The 13,880-nt window shown below is 40.0% G+C and overlaps 1 protein-coding gene across 1 annotated transcript; it reads right to left on the bottom strand.

The window, feature by feature from the left end:
• Positions 1-1,614: 1,614 nt before the first annotated feature.
• On the bottom strand, positions 1,615-9,407 carry LOC108705378 (leucine-rich repeat-containing protein 31-like; the record flags this gene model as incomplete). Its single annotated transcript, XM_041564948.1, has 6 exons — positions 1,615-2,394; positions 4,097-4,264; positions 4,592-4,759; positions 6,606-6,773; positions 8,469-8,636; positions 9,230-9,407. Coding segments are annotated over 6 exons (1,167 nt in total), but the record flags the coding sequence as incomplete, so codon positions are not given.
• Between the last annotated feature and the right edge of the window lie 4,473 nt (positions 9,408-13,880).

Below are 13,880 nucleotides of genomic sequence, written 5' to 3' on the forward strand. Positions count from 1 at the left end.
TTCAGTGTATATGACTAAAATTAAATACCAATTAAAGGCAAAAACAAGTTTGCTTTATGTGTAAATGAGTAAAGTATTGGCAGGTGTTTTTCTGCTATGTGCAAAACACAAAAAAGTGAATAGCAGGCAGAAGAGGGGTTTTCCATGCTTCTTCACTAGCCAAAATATTTCAGTGGAAGAAAACTATATATATATATATATGTATGTATATGTATATATATATATATATATATATATAAAATGCCATATATGGTGCACTCCAACATATAGTCAGCACATGCCTGGTTGCTCTCATACACATGCCTGGGGTCTCATACATCATAGGTAAAGTTTCTCAACAATAGACACACTCCAGGACTTCATAATTCAGTGAAAATAAAGAAAAATATATTGGCAACGCTTCGGTACCATTTTGGACTTTTCTCAAGGCATTACAAACCACAACGTTGCCAATCAGTTTTCCTTTATTTTCACAGCAATATCAATTCCTAGGGGCAAATTTACTAAAGGACGAAGTGACTAATGCTGGCGAAAATTCGCCAGCGTGACATCATTTCGGAACTTCGCCAATTTAGTAATAGTCACTGGCATAACTTCGCTAGCGAAGGAGATAGACTCTTGCGGTACTTCGCTCCCTAACGCCTGGCGAATACGTGCTGTGGCGAATGGATGTAACTATGCAAATTCACTAAGATGCGGATTTTACTGAACGTTACGCCTTTCGCCAGACTTGGCTTCGCCACCTCAGACCAGGCGAAGTGCAATAGAGTAGATAGGAGTTCCTAAAAAAAATAGTTGAAAATTTTTCAAGTCCCAAAAAACGCTAGCGTCTTTTCCTTTTTTCAGGGTGATAGGCTGCAAAAGAGCGTACATTCTTTTTGGGATAACCGGCTTCCCCCCTACATTTCCTAACATATGGCACATAAACTATACACTGGGCTCATGTGTAGGGCAATATAACAACTCTATTTTCTTTTATTTAAGTTTCCCGGGCTTGTGTAATGTAATGTATTTGCTGCAACATATACGTCCATTGAAATTTAACCTCCTGCAGTTTGCAAATTAGCCAACACTGGCACAACTTAGTTTCACTTGGCGCAGTAACGCTAGCAACTTCGCCAGCGTTCAACGCCCTGGACGCGACTTTGGATTTTAGTGAATTAGCATTTTCCTGGCGAATCTCTGCTTGGTGAAGTGTTGTGATGTGAGCGAAGACGTCGCTGGCGATTTTTTCGGAGGTTAGTAAATTTGCCCCCTAGAGTGCGTCTATTGTTGGAAAACTTTATATAGTGAATAAATACCCCTATTGGTCTGCTGGCAGGTTTTTTTCAGCCCATGTATAGCCTTTAATTAATTACTAACTCTTTGTCCCTGAAAGGATTGTTTACATACTGTAGTTGTTAGTGTGTACAAAACTGTACATGGGTAGGTCTTGTAACCAAAAGCAACCAATCAGATGTTAAACAGATGACCAGTAAATTCCACCTGGTAATTTGTTGCTATTTTTTACGAGACCTAAAAATGATTCTCTCATATCAAATTCATATTGCAAGGGAATTTCTAATAACAATGACTTGCATTTCCCTTGGGCACATAGATGGCCCATGGACTAAATGAAACTAAGCTAGTCTTAGACATACAGTATGTAGACATAACATATTGCAAGAAATATTCCTTCAATACTATGGTAGCATGGTATGGTAGGTTGTCTGGTTGCTTTAGGCAGGAGGAGGATGATATGTGGCTTAAAACATCCATTCTGTTTCAGATCCAGGCATGGTGGCGAGGCCTAATGGTATGTAAAGGGCTTGGGCCATTTCAGTGTCTCCTACAGTCTGGGAAACTAAACTAACCTTCAAGGTAACACCTAGAATTACTATTTGATTTAGATTACAGTTTATGCAGTTATTTAATACATACATTGTTTTTTTTAATCAGACAGATATCAATGCAATGTTTAATAGCATATTCAAGTTTCTCAAAATATTGATAGTGAAAGAGCACCCAAAGGCCATCTTGTGCTATTTCGTTTATGTTTATGATTATAGTACAGTGAACTGTAGAGAAAATTGTCCTATCAGTCAAAAAGAATGCTGATGTTCTTCTCTGTCATAATGTAGCTGAGCTGCTGTTTCTCTGCTGCTGTCAGCAACCAGCGCTGCATTCCAAGCTCTCGGAGTCCTGGTAGTTTCACCAAGATGGACAATAAATGAATGAACCAGGGCCCACAGCTTCGGTTTGAAGAAGGCCGCAGGCTAACGTCTAATTCAGTAATGTTCTTAAGAGCATGTGCACTTTCAAAGAAAAGCATCCATCCTTCATCCACGACTGTGTCATTGTAAGCAATGTCCAGCTGCTGCAAACTGTCCAAGTGTCCTGCTTGTGCTGCCGATGCTGAAATGAGAAGGTATCTTCAGGAGAATACAAAGTTTGCTTTAAATGTATTTATATGTAACATCATGGAGAAGAAGAGCATCATGGAACTTTCATATAGGCCCCCATCACACCACAACAGAGCTAATAAATAGCGACTGTCTATGTCATCTTACAGCAGTCCATCTGCCACTTGCCTGAATCCACAGATTGTTAGAGTTAGTTAAAGGGGAACTCCGGCTTCCAAACCAAAATTTGATAACGAGGCCCACATAACACAGACACCCCTAATATATCCATCACAGTTACCTGTTTCTTTAAAAAGTATGAATACATGCAATTTTCTATGCTGAAATCCAGCTGTTTAGCAGTTCTTCTCTTTCTGCATCATTTGAAATCCTGGAAGGGAAGGAGGGACTAAACACTGATGTTACAAAGTGTAACAACTTCTCCACAGCTTACAGACAGCATGCAGGAACTACATAACCCACAATGCATTGCACTGTGATGTTCTGTTCCTTATTGAAATCACGTGTGCAGGGAATTGTGGGGTTTGGAGGATGCAGGCTGAGGACAGATGGCTGTTGATACAAAGTAACAGTAGTCAGCCAGCTCAACAAAGTTATCAGAGAGATCAGCAGGAGAGCAGGGGGCTAGGCTTAGGGTACAGTCAGAAACCATTAAAAATCATGAAACATCTTCATATTTTTTAATTGATGTATATTGCAAAGTTGCTTGAAATTATGTTTACTTTTCAAAAAGTTTAAGTTATGTTTTTGTGGAGTTTCCCTTTAAAATCATTGTGTAGGTATCAGAGAGTCTTATTCTTTACTTTGCGTTAGCTCGGGGCATGTTGCTCTCATCCCTTTCCCTTTTTTTTTTTGCTGACATAAATGGCAAGATATTGGGGGACTGACAAGAAACCTAATTTGGGAGCTCTGGTCAGATACATGCACAGACCTCATGATCAGCACAGACCTCATGATCAAGTGGTGCCTATGCAGGGGTGCTCCACCAATAAGGCAAGTTGAGCAACTCACGTCAGGCACGTCAGAGCGCAACACTAGGTACCAGGGGCAGCAATAATTCTACTCCTGGTACTCCCTCCGCCGCCCTCGTCATCCCCCTGGACCAAAAGGTGAGCGCACCGGGGAGGGGGGGCGGCAGCAACACCAAGCTGCCTCAGGCGGCGGAGGGGCCAGGATTGCCCCTGTGCCCATGGTATTGTTCATTGAAACAAAACACTTTGTTCCCTTGTCTGTGCATTAAGTAAATTGGTTGGTTCAATACGATCAGATAAAGTATATAGAACGACTCATCTACCAGCCCTTTGTTGCTTCATCAGCTTCATACTGAGTCACATAGCTTTATACTGGGGCAATGGCTTCATCTTTAATAATGCTAGGCCTTCCCAGAAGGTGTGACAATTAAGCCTGTTCATATTTTGTTTTTCTCCTTTTTTGCATTGGTGTTTGATGGGTTTTGAGACATAACTGAGTTTTTTGAGTTTATTGTTGTGTATTTCAAAGGCCCAAAGCCAAGTTACCATTGTGGGTAGTCATAGGACCTTTCAGTAAAAAGCAGTTATTTACTTCTGTTGTCCCGTACTTACCACTGTGTATGGTAAAGGCCATTTTACATGAAATAATGTTTACTTATCAATATTAGAACTGAGTTTAGTGTGTAGTATTTTAAGTGCAAGCTTTATACATACAGTACATACCTAATACTGCCAAATCCTGGGTCACCAGGTTGCAGCTACTCAGTACCATGCTTTGCAGAGCTGTTGCAGTTTTAAGGGTATCTAAAAGCAACTTCAGCTTCCCTCCGACACACTTATTCCAAGAAAGGTCTAGAACTCTCAGGTCCAATAGGTAATGGGAAGCTTCAGCTAGGAAGAAGAGATAACAATGTCCCATATATACAGCATTACATACATAACAACTGCTAGCCCAGTGGCCATAAATACAAAAGTGTCCAACCAGGCAACCATTGGTTGTAGTGTTGGGGTGCAAGTTGTTTAAAACACTTTTGCTGAGGGTAAGTAATTTGCAGAATTAAATAAATTCAACTCTGAATGAGTCGGATGGTACTAGAATACATATCAGATAAGCTGAAACTGCATGTGTTGTGGGACTGCAATTTTTATGCAAGTTTCAGAGGTACAAAGTGCCACCATACCAGGTTCAGGTATATACAAATAAAATCATATCCATACCTAGTGCTGCAAAGGATTCCTCCTTCAAGCTGCAGTTGTTGACAAGAACAGATTTCAGTCTTGGCAAAAATCTGAGTCTGCTGAACAGATATTCAGGACTCACTCCGACTGCTTTGTTAGATGAAATATCCAGCACCTCAAGGTTGGACAGCAAAGGTATGACCTGGGCTTCACAAGGACAAAGGTGTTTCATATCATTATTCATGTCACAAGCTTACTTATAATCTGTGTTATCAAACATAAAGGTATTTTGACATAATTTCCTGTTAGTCCCAGCACCCTGGCAAAGGAAGAAATGTATTATCCATACACAATGGTGAATTCATTGGTATAATGGGCACAGAGCTCCTTATATGTAAAGGGTCACTATACCCTAATCACTCTTCAGGGCAATAATACATGTTTTGTTTCCCACGTGTTGCCACCACAGCAAAATTCCTTGCCATTGTGGATGCTGAGAATCAATGCAGGTAAATTAGTCAAATTATGTTACCATATAAAAACACACATGAAGGCATTTTTCATGATTACAAGATTTGATTGCTTCAACTGCATTCTCATTGACCAAGGAATTTTCTGGAGACAAAACTCCACTTGTGTCATTGCCCATTTATGTTTGTGTTGTACCGAAGGTTTTTTTTTATTATTTTTAACAGACAGTGATCATAAGGGTATAACCCCCTAATTTACATTTATTTTATATAAAGTAAATAGGCAATTAGACTTAATTAGATTAAATGAAAGAATAGGTTTTCCCCAGACAGATATGTTGGAGACCTTTTCTAAGGAATCATAACTAGAATGTTATTATAGATTAAAAAGATATAGTGCCCCAATGAATAGGTGACTGTTGTGACCAATCACACGATGAGAACTGCTCACTGCAAAACGGATTAGAAGTGGGTGTAAAAAGTTTACAAGCGTTTTTTGGCCTATCATAGAATCAGAATGAACCCACCCTTTCTACTGCTGGGCTTGAAATCCTATAAAATATCTAAATTAAATATTTCTGAAACACAGAAAAAAATCGCCAACGATTGGTCTAACCCATGCTGTGGCGTTGACCAGCTGCTAGAAGCACCCCTAACCCACAATCTGGAGTTGACCATCTGCTATAAACGATAAAAAGCCAATATTTGTACACAAAGAGAAAAATTGCCAGCACACGGGTGGCCTTTAAAAATAAGTATTACAAAAAATGTAAGCTCACATATTTTAACCAAAGTGTGGCACGTGAGCTTACATATTTTGGTGTGCTACTAACACCTCATTTTTTGTAGTAATTATTTTAGGCATACCAAGCGCTGGCAATTTTTCTCTTTGTGTATACATGTTTCTGAAGTTTTTCTATGCACAGAAATTAGTTAAATAGATGAGGCAGTTAAAGTGGACCTGTCACCCAGACGCAAAAAACTGTATAATTAAAGTCTTTTTCAAATTAAACATGAAATTCTAACTATTTTTTTTATTAAAGCATTCATAGCTGTTGTAAACTCATTTAATAATCTCAGCTGTCAATCAAAAATTACTTTCACTTTCCACTCAGCACTTCCTAGATGTCACTGCTCTCCTCTCATTCCCCCAGTTCTTTTAAACATTTAATTGTGTAGCCAGGGCATGAGGATGGACATCAGGTCCCCCATTCTGGTGCACAAACAGGATTCTGAGATGATGGAAGGCTTATCTTAATAACAGTGTCCACAAAATGGCTCCTGCCTGCTTGCTATAATAATGAATTCCCAGACGGAAGGACACAAGATTCAAATAATTTATACAGTGTAATTAAAGTTCATTTTGCTTGACTAATATGATAAAATAGGATTTGGAATAATTTTTTTTGGTGACGGGTCCCCTTTAAGTGACTCGTTGCCATAAGGATCTAGCATGTGTTTTTATCTGAATAAAGTCTTCAGTGATATGTTACTCTCCCACTTTGACAAGCATTACAGTGATTGTATGGTACAAATAGAGATTCATTGCAGCATATTCTTACTTAATTACTTCCTATTCTTACTTAATGCATTGACATCATCCTGTGACAGGCAACACTGGTGAATATCCAGCCGCTCAAGGTGTTTGAAAGCTGTGAGTCGTGCTGCAGCTTCTCGGAATCCACCCCCAGCTTCCTTATTGCTGGACAGGTCCAAAACTCTTAAATTCGGCCAGTAGTGAAATATTGCACCTGTAAAGGGCAAAACATGTTTTAAGTGATAGCCATGGCACCAAGGAGCATGTGTGACACAGAATGTCAGCAACCATAAACTGCAAACAGAAACAGAACAGAGAATTAAAATAAAACAAAGCATTCTTGATGCTTTTGAAAGAATTACTGTAAGATAGGTCTGGGTGTGTGTGAACATCACCTGAAGGGACAATCTTCCTACACCATTGCTACTAGTCATGTTATTTCATCTGACAAGCTGATTGTGTTTTTCCAGTGCAGATTCGTTAATCAATTTTGGTTGGGAGAAGAGTAAATATGAGAAAGCTTTTTCAAGCAAGCAGCACTGGGAGGGTATTTAATAAATGATAACTGTATTTGTAAATGATGGACTTGCTCTTTATCTAGTCTAGGGATGTGCAAGCTGCCCTTAAATTAAACCTCTATATACTGTTGCACTGCGACTGTTAACATTATGTGTGCCACAATTTGACGCCAACACTAAAGCATTTGTATAGACTGCTAAGATTCAAGTGATTGCAAGGCAAGTGCATTCCAGTTGGATGCTGTGACTTTGATCTGCCTCACTTGAATCACACTGGATTGTGGAACTAGAGTCCTGCATAAATCCAGTTAGACAGACCTGTACCTGACCCAAAACCCAATACCCACCACCCCACAATGTCCCCTTTCCCAGACCCACTACTCAACCTGACCTCCCGACCTCCCGACCCAGGACACACAAAACAGAAGTAACATTACCAAGAGTCAGAAGTGACGTCACTCCAGATCAAATGGGTAGGGAGAAAATTGCTGTTTCCACAGGGGAGGGCGGGAGAGTTATCAAGGAATGCCCAATCAGGGTATATATGTCCTAAACCCTACCGCTTTGCAAACATTCCATAGGTATCGAAACCGATGCAGGGCTCTTTATGGAACATTAGCATAGAAAGCACCAACCTAGGCACACACACCATAGACCATCATAACTGATTCAAAGCAGGCAGGATTCATCTCAGTCTGCCTAAATAAAAACATATGAAACCTGACATAGATAGAGCCCTGAAGATAACATCACACCTTGCTGTTAGTAAATTTTCTGGTAGAGATAAAATGCTGTCACACAAAGTGCAATATATAGCTCCTGAAGGCACACAGGTGAATGAATGAAACCCAAGGCACACAGGTGAATAAATGAAACACAAGGTACACAGGAGAATGAATGAAACATAAGACACACAGGAGAATGAATGAAACACAAGGCACACAGGTAAATGAATGAAACATAAGGCACACAGGAGAATGAATGAAACTTAAAGCAGGCAGGAGAATGAATGAAACATAAGGCACACAGGTGACGGACTGTGTCAGAGATCCTCTCATAGATAACATGCAATGAGTTGCTTATATATCAGACATTCTCATTTCTACAGTGTGAAGAATGTGAACTTGCCTACTCCTCCCTTCTTTTGTGTAATAACATAGCAATACATGGCACTGCCAAGGTTATGAAAAAACATTGGCGGGGAGCCCTGGCATAGTAACCCATAGCAACCAATCTGATGTCTGGTGTCCTTATTCCAAAACCAACAATGAAAACTGTGGTTGCAGATTATTTGCTATGAGTTCAGGGTTGGGTCACACTTGGCTGTACATTAATGCTGGGAGCATGTACATTCTTCTGTTTTTATGCAAAATGAAATTATATTTACTGACTCAGATATTGGATGTTGTCCTGGTGTAGTCCCGTGGCATGTAAGTTTAACACCCTCAGAGAAGAGCAGCTTTTAAGTTCCACAACAAGACTGTTCATTATGGAGCCAATGTATTTATTTAAAGACAGGTCCAGTGCTTCCAGGTGTGGCATTTTTCCAATAGCTGTGGCTAAGAGATAAGGATAAATAAATATATATATTTGACACAAAAAACTAGTACCCATTGATTGCGGTCAGGCACCCCAGTATAGTCTTGGTGGCATGATTCTAAAAGGTAGAGGGGGGGCAGATGGAGAGGGGGCAGCAGACAAAAGGCTATGGTTACTTCTCTGTACACAGATGGAAAGAAAGCAGTGGATAAAGTGGCAGAGAGAGGCCAGATAGAGAAAGGAAAGGGAGGCAGAACTAAAGGATTAAGCTACACCTATTTATGGGAGGTTCCAGTTTGAGCTCCTTTGACCAAATAGCTCAAGTCACAACCTACATTGTCGGATTATCTGGCAGAATGGTTGGATATAGTGACTGAAATATATTGGATAGAATAGTCAATATATGTTGGATAAAACAGCTACACTATGTAATATAGAGTAAAACAGGACAGGTCCAAGCAGAGAGCATATGCACCTGTCTACTATATGCAAAGTCTACTTTACAGTAGTAATGGTATACTTATTTAAGAAAGTGTTGCTCGTTGGCATTGTTTCAACAGATAAACAACTACTAAGCATGGCCCTAATGAAACTAACCCCTGATTTCTCTTACCTAGTGCTTCCCCATCTGTTTCACCCAGGCCACATTCTGTTAGATTCAGCACCTTTAGCTCAAACTGGACTGGGATGTGTTGGGTGACTTTAGAAAGATTGCCTCCTATGTCACTGTTCCAAGATAGATCCAATGCTTCTAAATGAGGAATGTACTCAAGTGCTTCTCCTGTAATAGAGAGAAAAGGTTAATAAAGAATAATCATTAAAAATATCAAAATAAACATGCCTTTAACTCAAGTACCATACTTATGCCCATGATACACTTTGCTCCAATAGTTTTGTTTGTGCATCTCCCATACTGGCACCTGATATTGTGGCAGGCACAACTTTGCCTGTAAAACAAGGACAGCATGTAGGCATCCATGTATATCAACTTGTAGGATCCTAGCCTTGGAGCGGAACACCTGTTTGCACAGAGCAGGCAGGTATTAGGTACACCCCTCTTTTGTGATATAGAGTGCACCTTTCTCCTTATTGTTTCCAGGCCCAGATGCTGATGGTGCCCTGTTTGAACATAAATGAGCTTTTCAATCTTTAGCATCTCTAGGACTGACCTAAGTATAAAAATACTTCAAATCCCTTTTCAGTTGAAGTAAATTGAGGGGATTTCTTTGTAAACAATTTATCCCTCAGCATTTCCATGGAAAGAGCAGATGCAAATGAGACTTAAGAAGTAAACTCTCCCCAAAGGCATTTTAATATGGTACAAGTTCAAGCCTAATGGGGTTCTTAAAGGGATACTGTCATGGGAAAAAAGTTTTTTTTCAAAATGAATCAGTTAATAGTGCTGCTCCAGCGGAATTCTGCGCTGAAATCCATTTCTCAAAAGAGCAAACAGATTTTTTTATATTCAATTTTGAAATCTGACATGGGGCTAGACATTTTGTCATTTCCCAGCTGCCCCTGGTCATGTGACTTGTGCCTGCACTTTAGGAGAGAAATGCTTTCTGGCAGGCTGCTGTTTTTCCTTCTCAATGTAACTGAATGTGTCTCAGTGGGACATGGGTTTTTACTATTGAGTGTTGTTCTTAGATCTACTAGGCAGCTGTTATCTTGTGTTAGGGAGCTGCTATCTGGTTACCTTCCCATTGTTCTTTTGTTTGGCTGCTGGGGGAAAAAGGGAGGGGGTGATATCACTCCAACTTGCAGTACAGCAGTAAAGAGTGATTGAAGTTTATCAGAGCACAAGTCACATGACTTGGGGCAGCTGGGAAATTGACAATATGTCTAGCCCCATGTCAGATTTCAAAATTGAATATAAAAAAAATCTGTTTGCTCTTTTGAAAAATGAATTTCAGTGCAAAATTCTGCTACAGCAGCACTATTAATTGATTCATTTTGAAAAAAATGTTTTTTCCCATGACAGTATCCCTTTAACACCACAATATTTCTCATGCTTCCGTCTTATTTGCCAGATTTATTAGATGAAAATAACATGAGGATAATGTTATCAATTGAGTCCACAGTTAATCATCTGTATTTTTTGGCTGAGTAGATGTGTATGCCATGATGACGTTCATATTCCAGATTTCCTCACCACAGGTGCCAACAAGATGACAATGGCATCTGAGTCAGAAACAATAGTTTTTGCATTGATGCTGCCTCATCTTTCTTAAGGAGCTTTGATGGAAATTCCTTGGATTGTAGAGGATTACTTGGGATAGGCTAATTTTATCCTGATTCCTATAATCCCAAAAGTCTTCACCTTAAAGTATCCCACTATCCAATGCAGCTACACATCAGTGCTCTCATTCATGCAACAACATGCGGTCTGTTTCTGTACACTGCACAAATGCATGTATGTGTGCCAATTTAAATATGTTTTTTTAGTATGAGCTGGGACCAATGACTGTCACAAATATCTCTAAAGATATAAAAGGAATATATCTTTGCTTTATCATTATGTGTGGCCTTTTTAAAATATGGACAAGGCTTCATAAGAGTGATCAAAAGAGGTTGACTCTAGTGGGACATTCACTAAGATTCGTGGTTGCGCTGGCGTCCGCTTCGCCGCGCTTCGCCGCACTTCGCCAGGCGTATTTTCGCCAGCGCTCCGCAAATTCACTAAAATCCGAAGTTGCGCTCAGGGGTAGTGTAAGGTTGCGAAGTTGCGCTAGAGTTAATTCGCCAAGCAAATCGAAGTTATGCTAGCGATGGTTCATTTGCATATGGCTCCAAATTGAAGTTACAGTGGAGGTATATGTAGCAGCACTACACAAGCCTGGGAAACCTTCAAAACAGCAAATACATTTTTTATTTTGCCCTACACATGTGCCCACTGTATAGTTAAGTTGCCATGAGTTAGGAAATGTAGGGGGGAAGGAGGGGAGCCCCAAAAAAATTTTCGATCTTTTTCAGCCCATCACCCATAATAATGAAAAAACGCCTGCGTTTTTTGGGACTTAGAAAAATGTTTAACTTTTTTTGAAGCAATCCCTATCTACTCTATTGCGCTTCGCCTGGTCTGAGGTGGCGAAGGAAGTCTGGCGTAAAAGGTAGCGTTCAGAACAATGCACACGTTAGTGAATTTGCGTAGTTACGTCCTTTGCGCAAATTCGCCAGGCGTAAGGGTGCAAAGTAACACTAGCGAAGTTACGCCAGCGTCCGTTAGTGAATCTGGCAAATTCACGCTAGCGTTAGGCGCTTCGGCGCTTAGTGAATTTGCCCCTAAGGACAAACAGGGAGGAACTGCTACATTGAAGTAACCAAGAAGTTCATTCCCTGCCTGTTTTTAGGTAAATACTACCAGGGTATACTTTTATATTTTCCCAGCTAGTCTTAGCCTATGTTTTATTTATGATGATTGAATAGAATACAGTTGTATAGCTTGCCGTATTGACTAACTGCATCATTTAATATGTTACTATAAGTACAGCTGCATGTCTTCAGGACAGTTAAAGCACTGCGTATCTTGTCGGCGCTATATAGTGCGCTATATAAATTGATGATGATGACATTTTCTCCTTTAAAAGAGAATGAAAGCTTAATTAAAGAAGTATGGTCAAAATGTTGTACATTATGTTATGGGTTTCTATACTGGCCGAAGGCAACTGCAGCTCTTTAAGATGAGGGCACACATGCATTACCTCTGCTTTTCTCCTCCTAATGAATCTTTATGGAATGAAGAAAAGTGGATGGGATGTAATCAGCGCTACATTTAAAAGAACAGCTTCCTCTTGAGTGCAGATACACAGAGCTGAGGGAAGTTAAGATCGGCTTCAAATTGCCTGCTTTGACGTTTTTCAGGCCTATCTCTGCTCGGCTCTGTGTATCCGCACACAGGTGGATACTGTTATTTTAAATGCAGATAAAGGAAGTGCTAATTTCAGTGCATACACTTTTCTCCGTATTATTAATATTAATGAAGTAGAGAGAAGTGTAGCAACTGCATGTGTGTCCTCAGCCTTAGCAGTAAAGATCTGTGTCTCCAAAGATATCCCTTGAGCTCCCCATCTTTTCTGCTGATTTACTGCACATGCTCTGTGCTGCTGTCACTTACTGAACTTAGGGATCAAACAAACAATATACTGGATGTAGATACTGTATTAAATAAATATCACAATATAAGGCTGAGCGCTTATAAGTAAAGTGCATGGCAGTTTGGAAACCAGGACAATTAACATTAGAATTTAATAATCAGCCCCACAGCATCAGCTTATATGACAAATGGCAAATTTAATTTTCTGCTTGATGATTTATGATAACCCCTAAGCTTAGCTTCTCAACAGCTGCTTAGAGTGCACTAAGCATTTGTGTGTCGCAGACACTCCTAACAGAATTCAAGATGGGAAACTCCTGTGACAACTTTGAAGGCCTGAATCATTACTACTATAGAGATGCTGAATCAGTAGGCTGATTCTATGGGGTAAATTTACTTACCTCCAAAAATCCGCCAGCGCTGGCTTCACCCACATCGCAACACTTCGCCAGGCGTAAATTCGCCTGGACAACGCTAATTCACGAAGATCCGAAGTTGCGCACAGGGTACCGAATGATTGCGAAGTTAAAGTACAATGGATGTATATGTTGCAGCAAATACATTACACTACTCAAGACCAGGGAACCTTAATAAAATAGAGTTGTTATATTGCCCTACACATGAACCCAGTGTATAGTTTATGTGCCATATGCAAGGAAATGTAGGGGGAAAGCCGGGTACCCTAAAAAAAATTATGCACTTTTGCAGGCTATCACCCTGAAAAAAGGAAAAGACGCCAGCGTTTTTTGGGACTTAGAAACATTTTCAACAAATTTTCAAGTAAGTCCTATCTACTCCATTGCACTTCGCCTGGTCTGAGGTGGCGAAGGCAAGTCTGGCGATAGAGGTAACGGTCAGTAAAATCAGAAACTTAGTGAATTTGCGTAGTAACTCTCTTGCACGAGACCGAAAATTAGCCTGGCGGTAGAGTGCAAGAAGCGCCAGAGTCTATCTCCTTGGCAAAATTACGCCAGCTACCGTTAGTAAATCGGCGAAGTGTTGAAATGACGTCATCCACTTTGCCACTTTGCCCTTTAGTAAATTTCCCCCTATGTGAGATGACCTTTCTGTAATTCAGAGCTTTCTGCATAACGGATCCCATAGCTGTATATGAATTTGACATATGATTCTAAACCTCAGCTCAAATGTAAACAAACAACGTTTTATTCCT

The sequence above is a fragment of the Xenopus laevis genome, chromosome 5S, assembly GCF_017654675.1.
Source record: "Xenopus laevis strain J_2021 chromosome 5S, Xenopus_laevis_v10.1, whole genome shotgun sequence".
Taxonomy (NCBI): Eukaryota; Metazoa; Chordata; class Amphibia; order Anura; family Pipidae; genus Xenopus; species Xenopus laevis.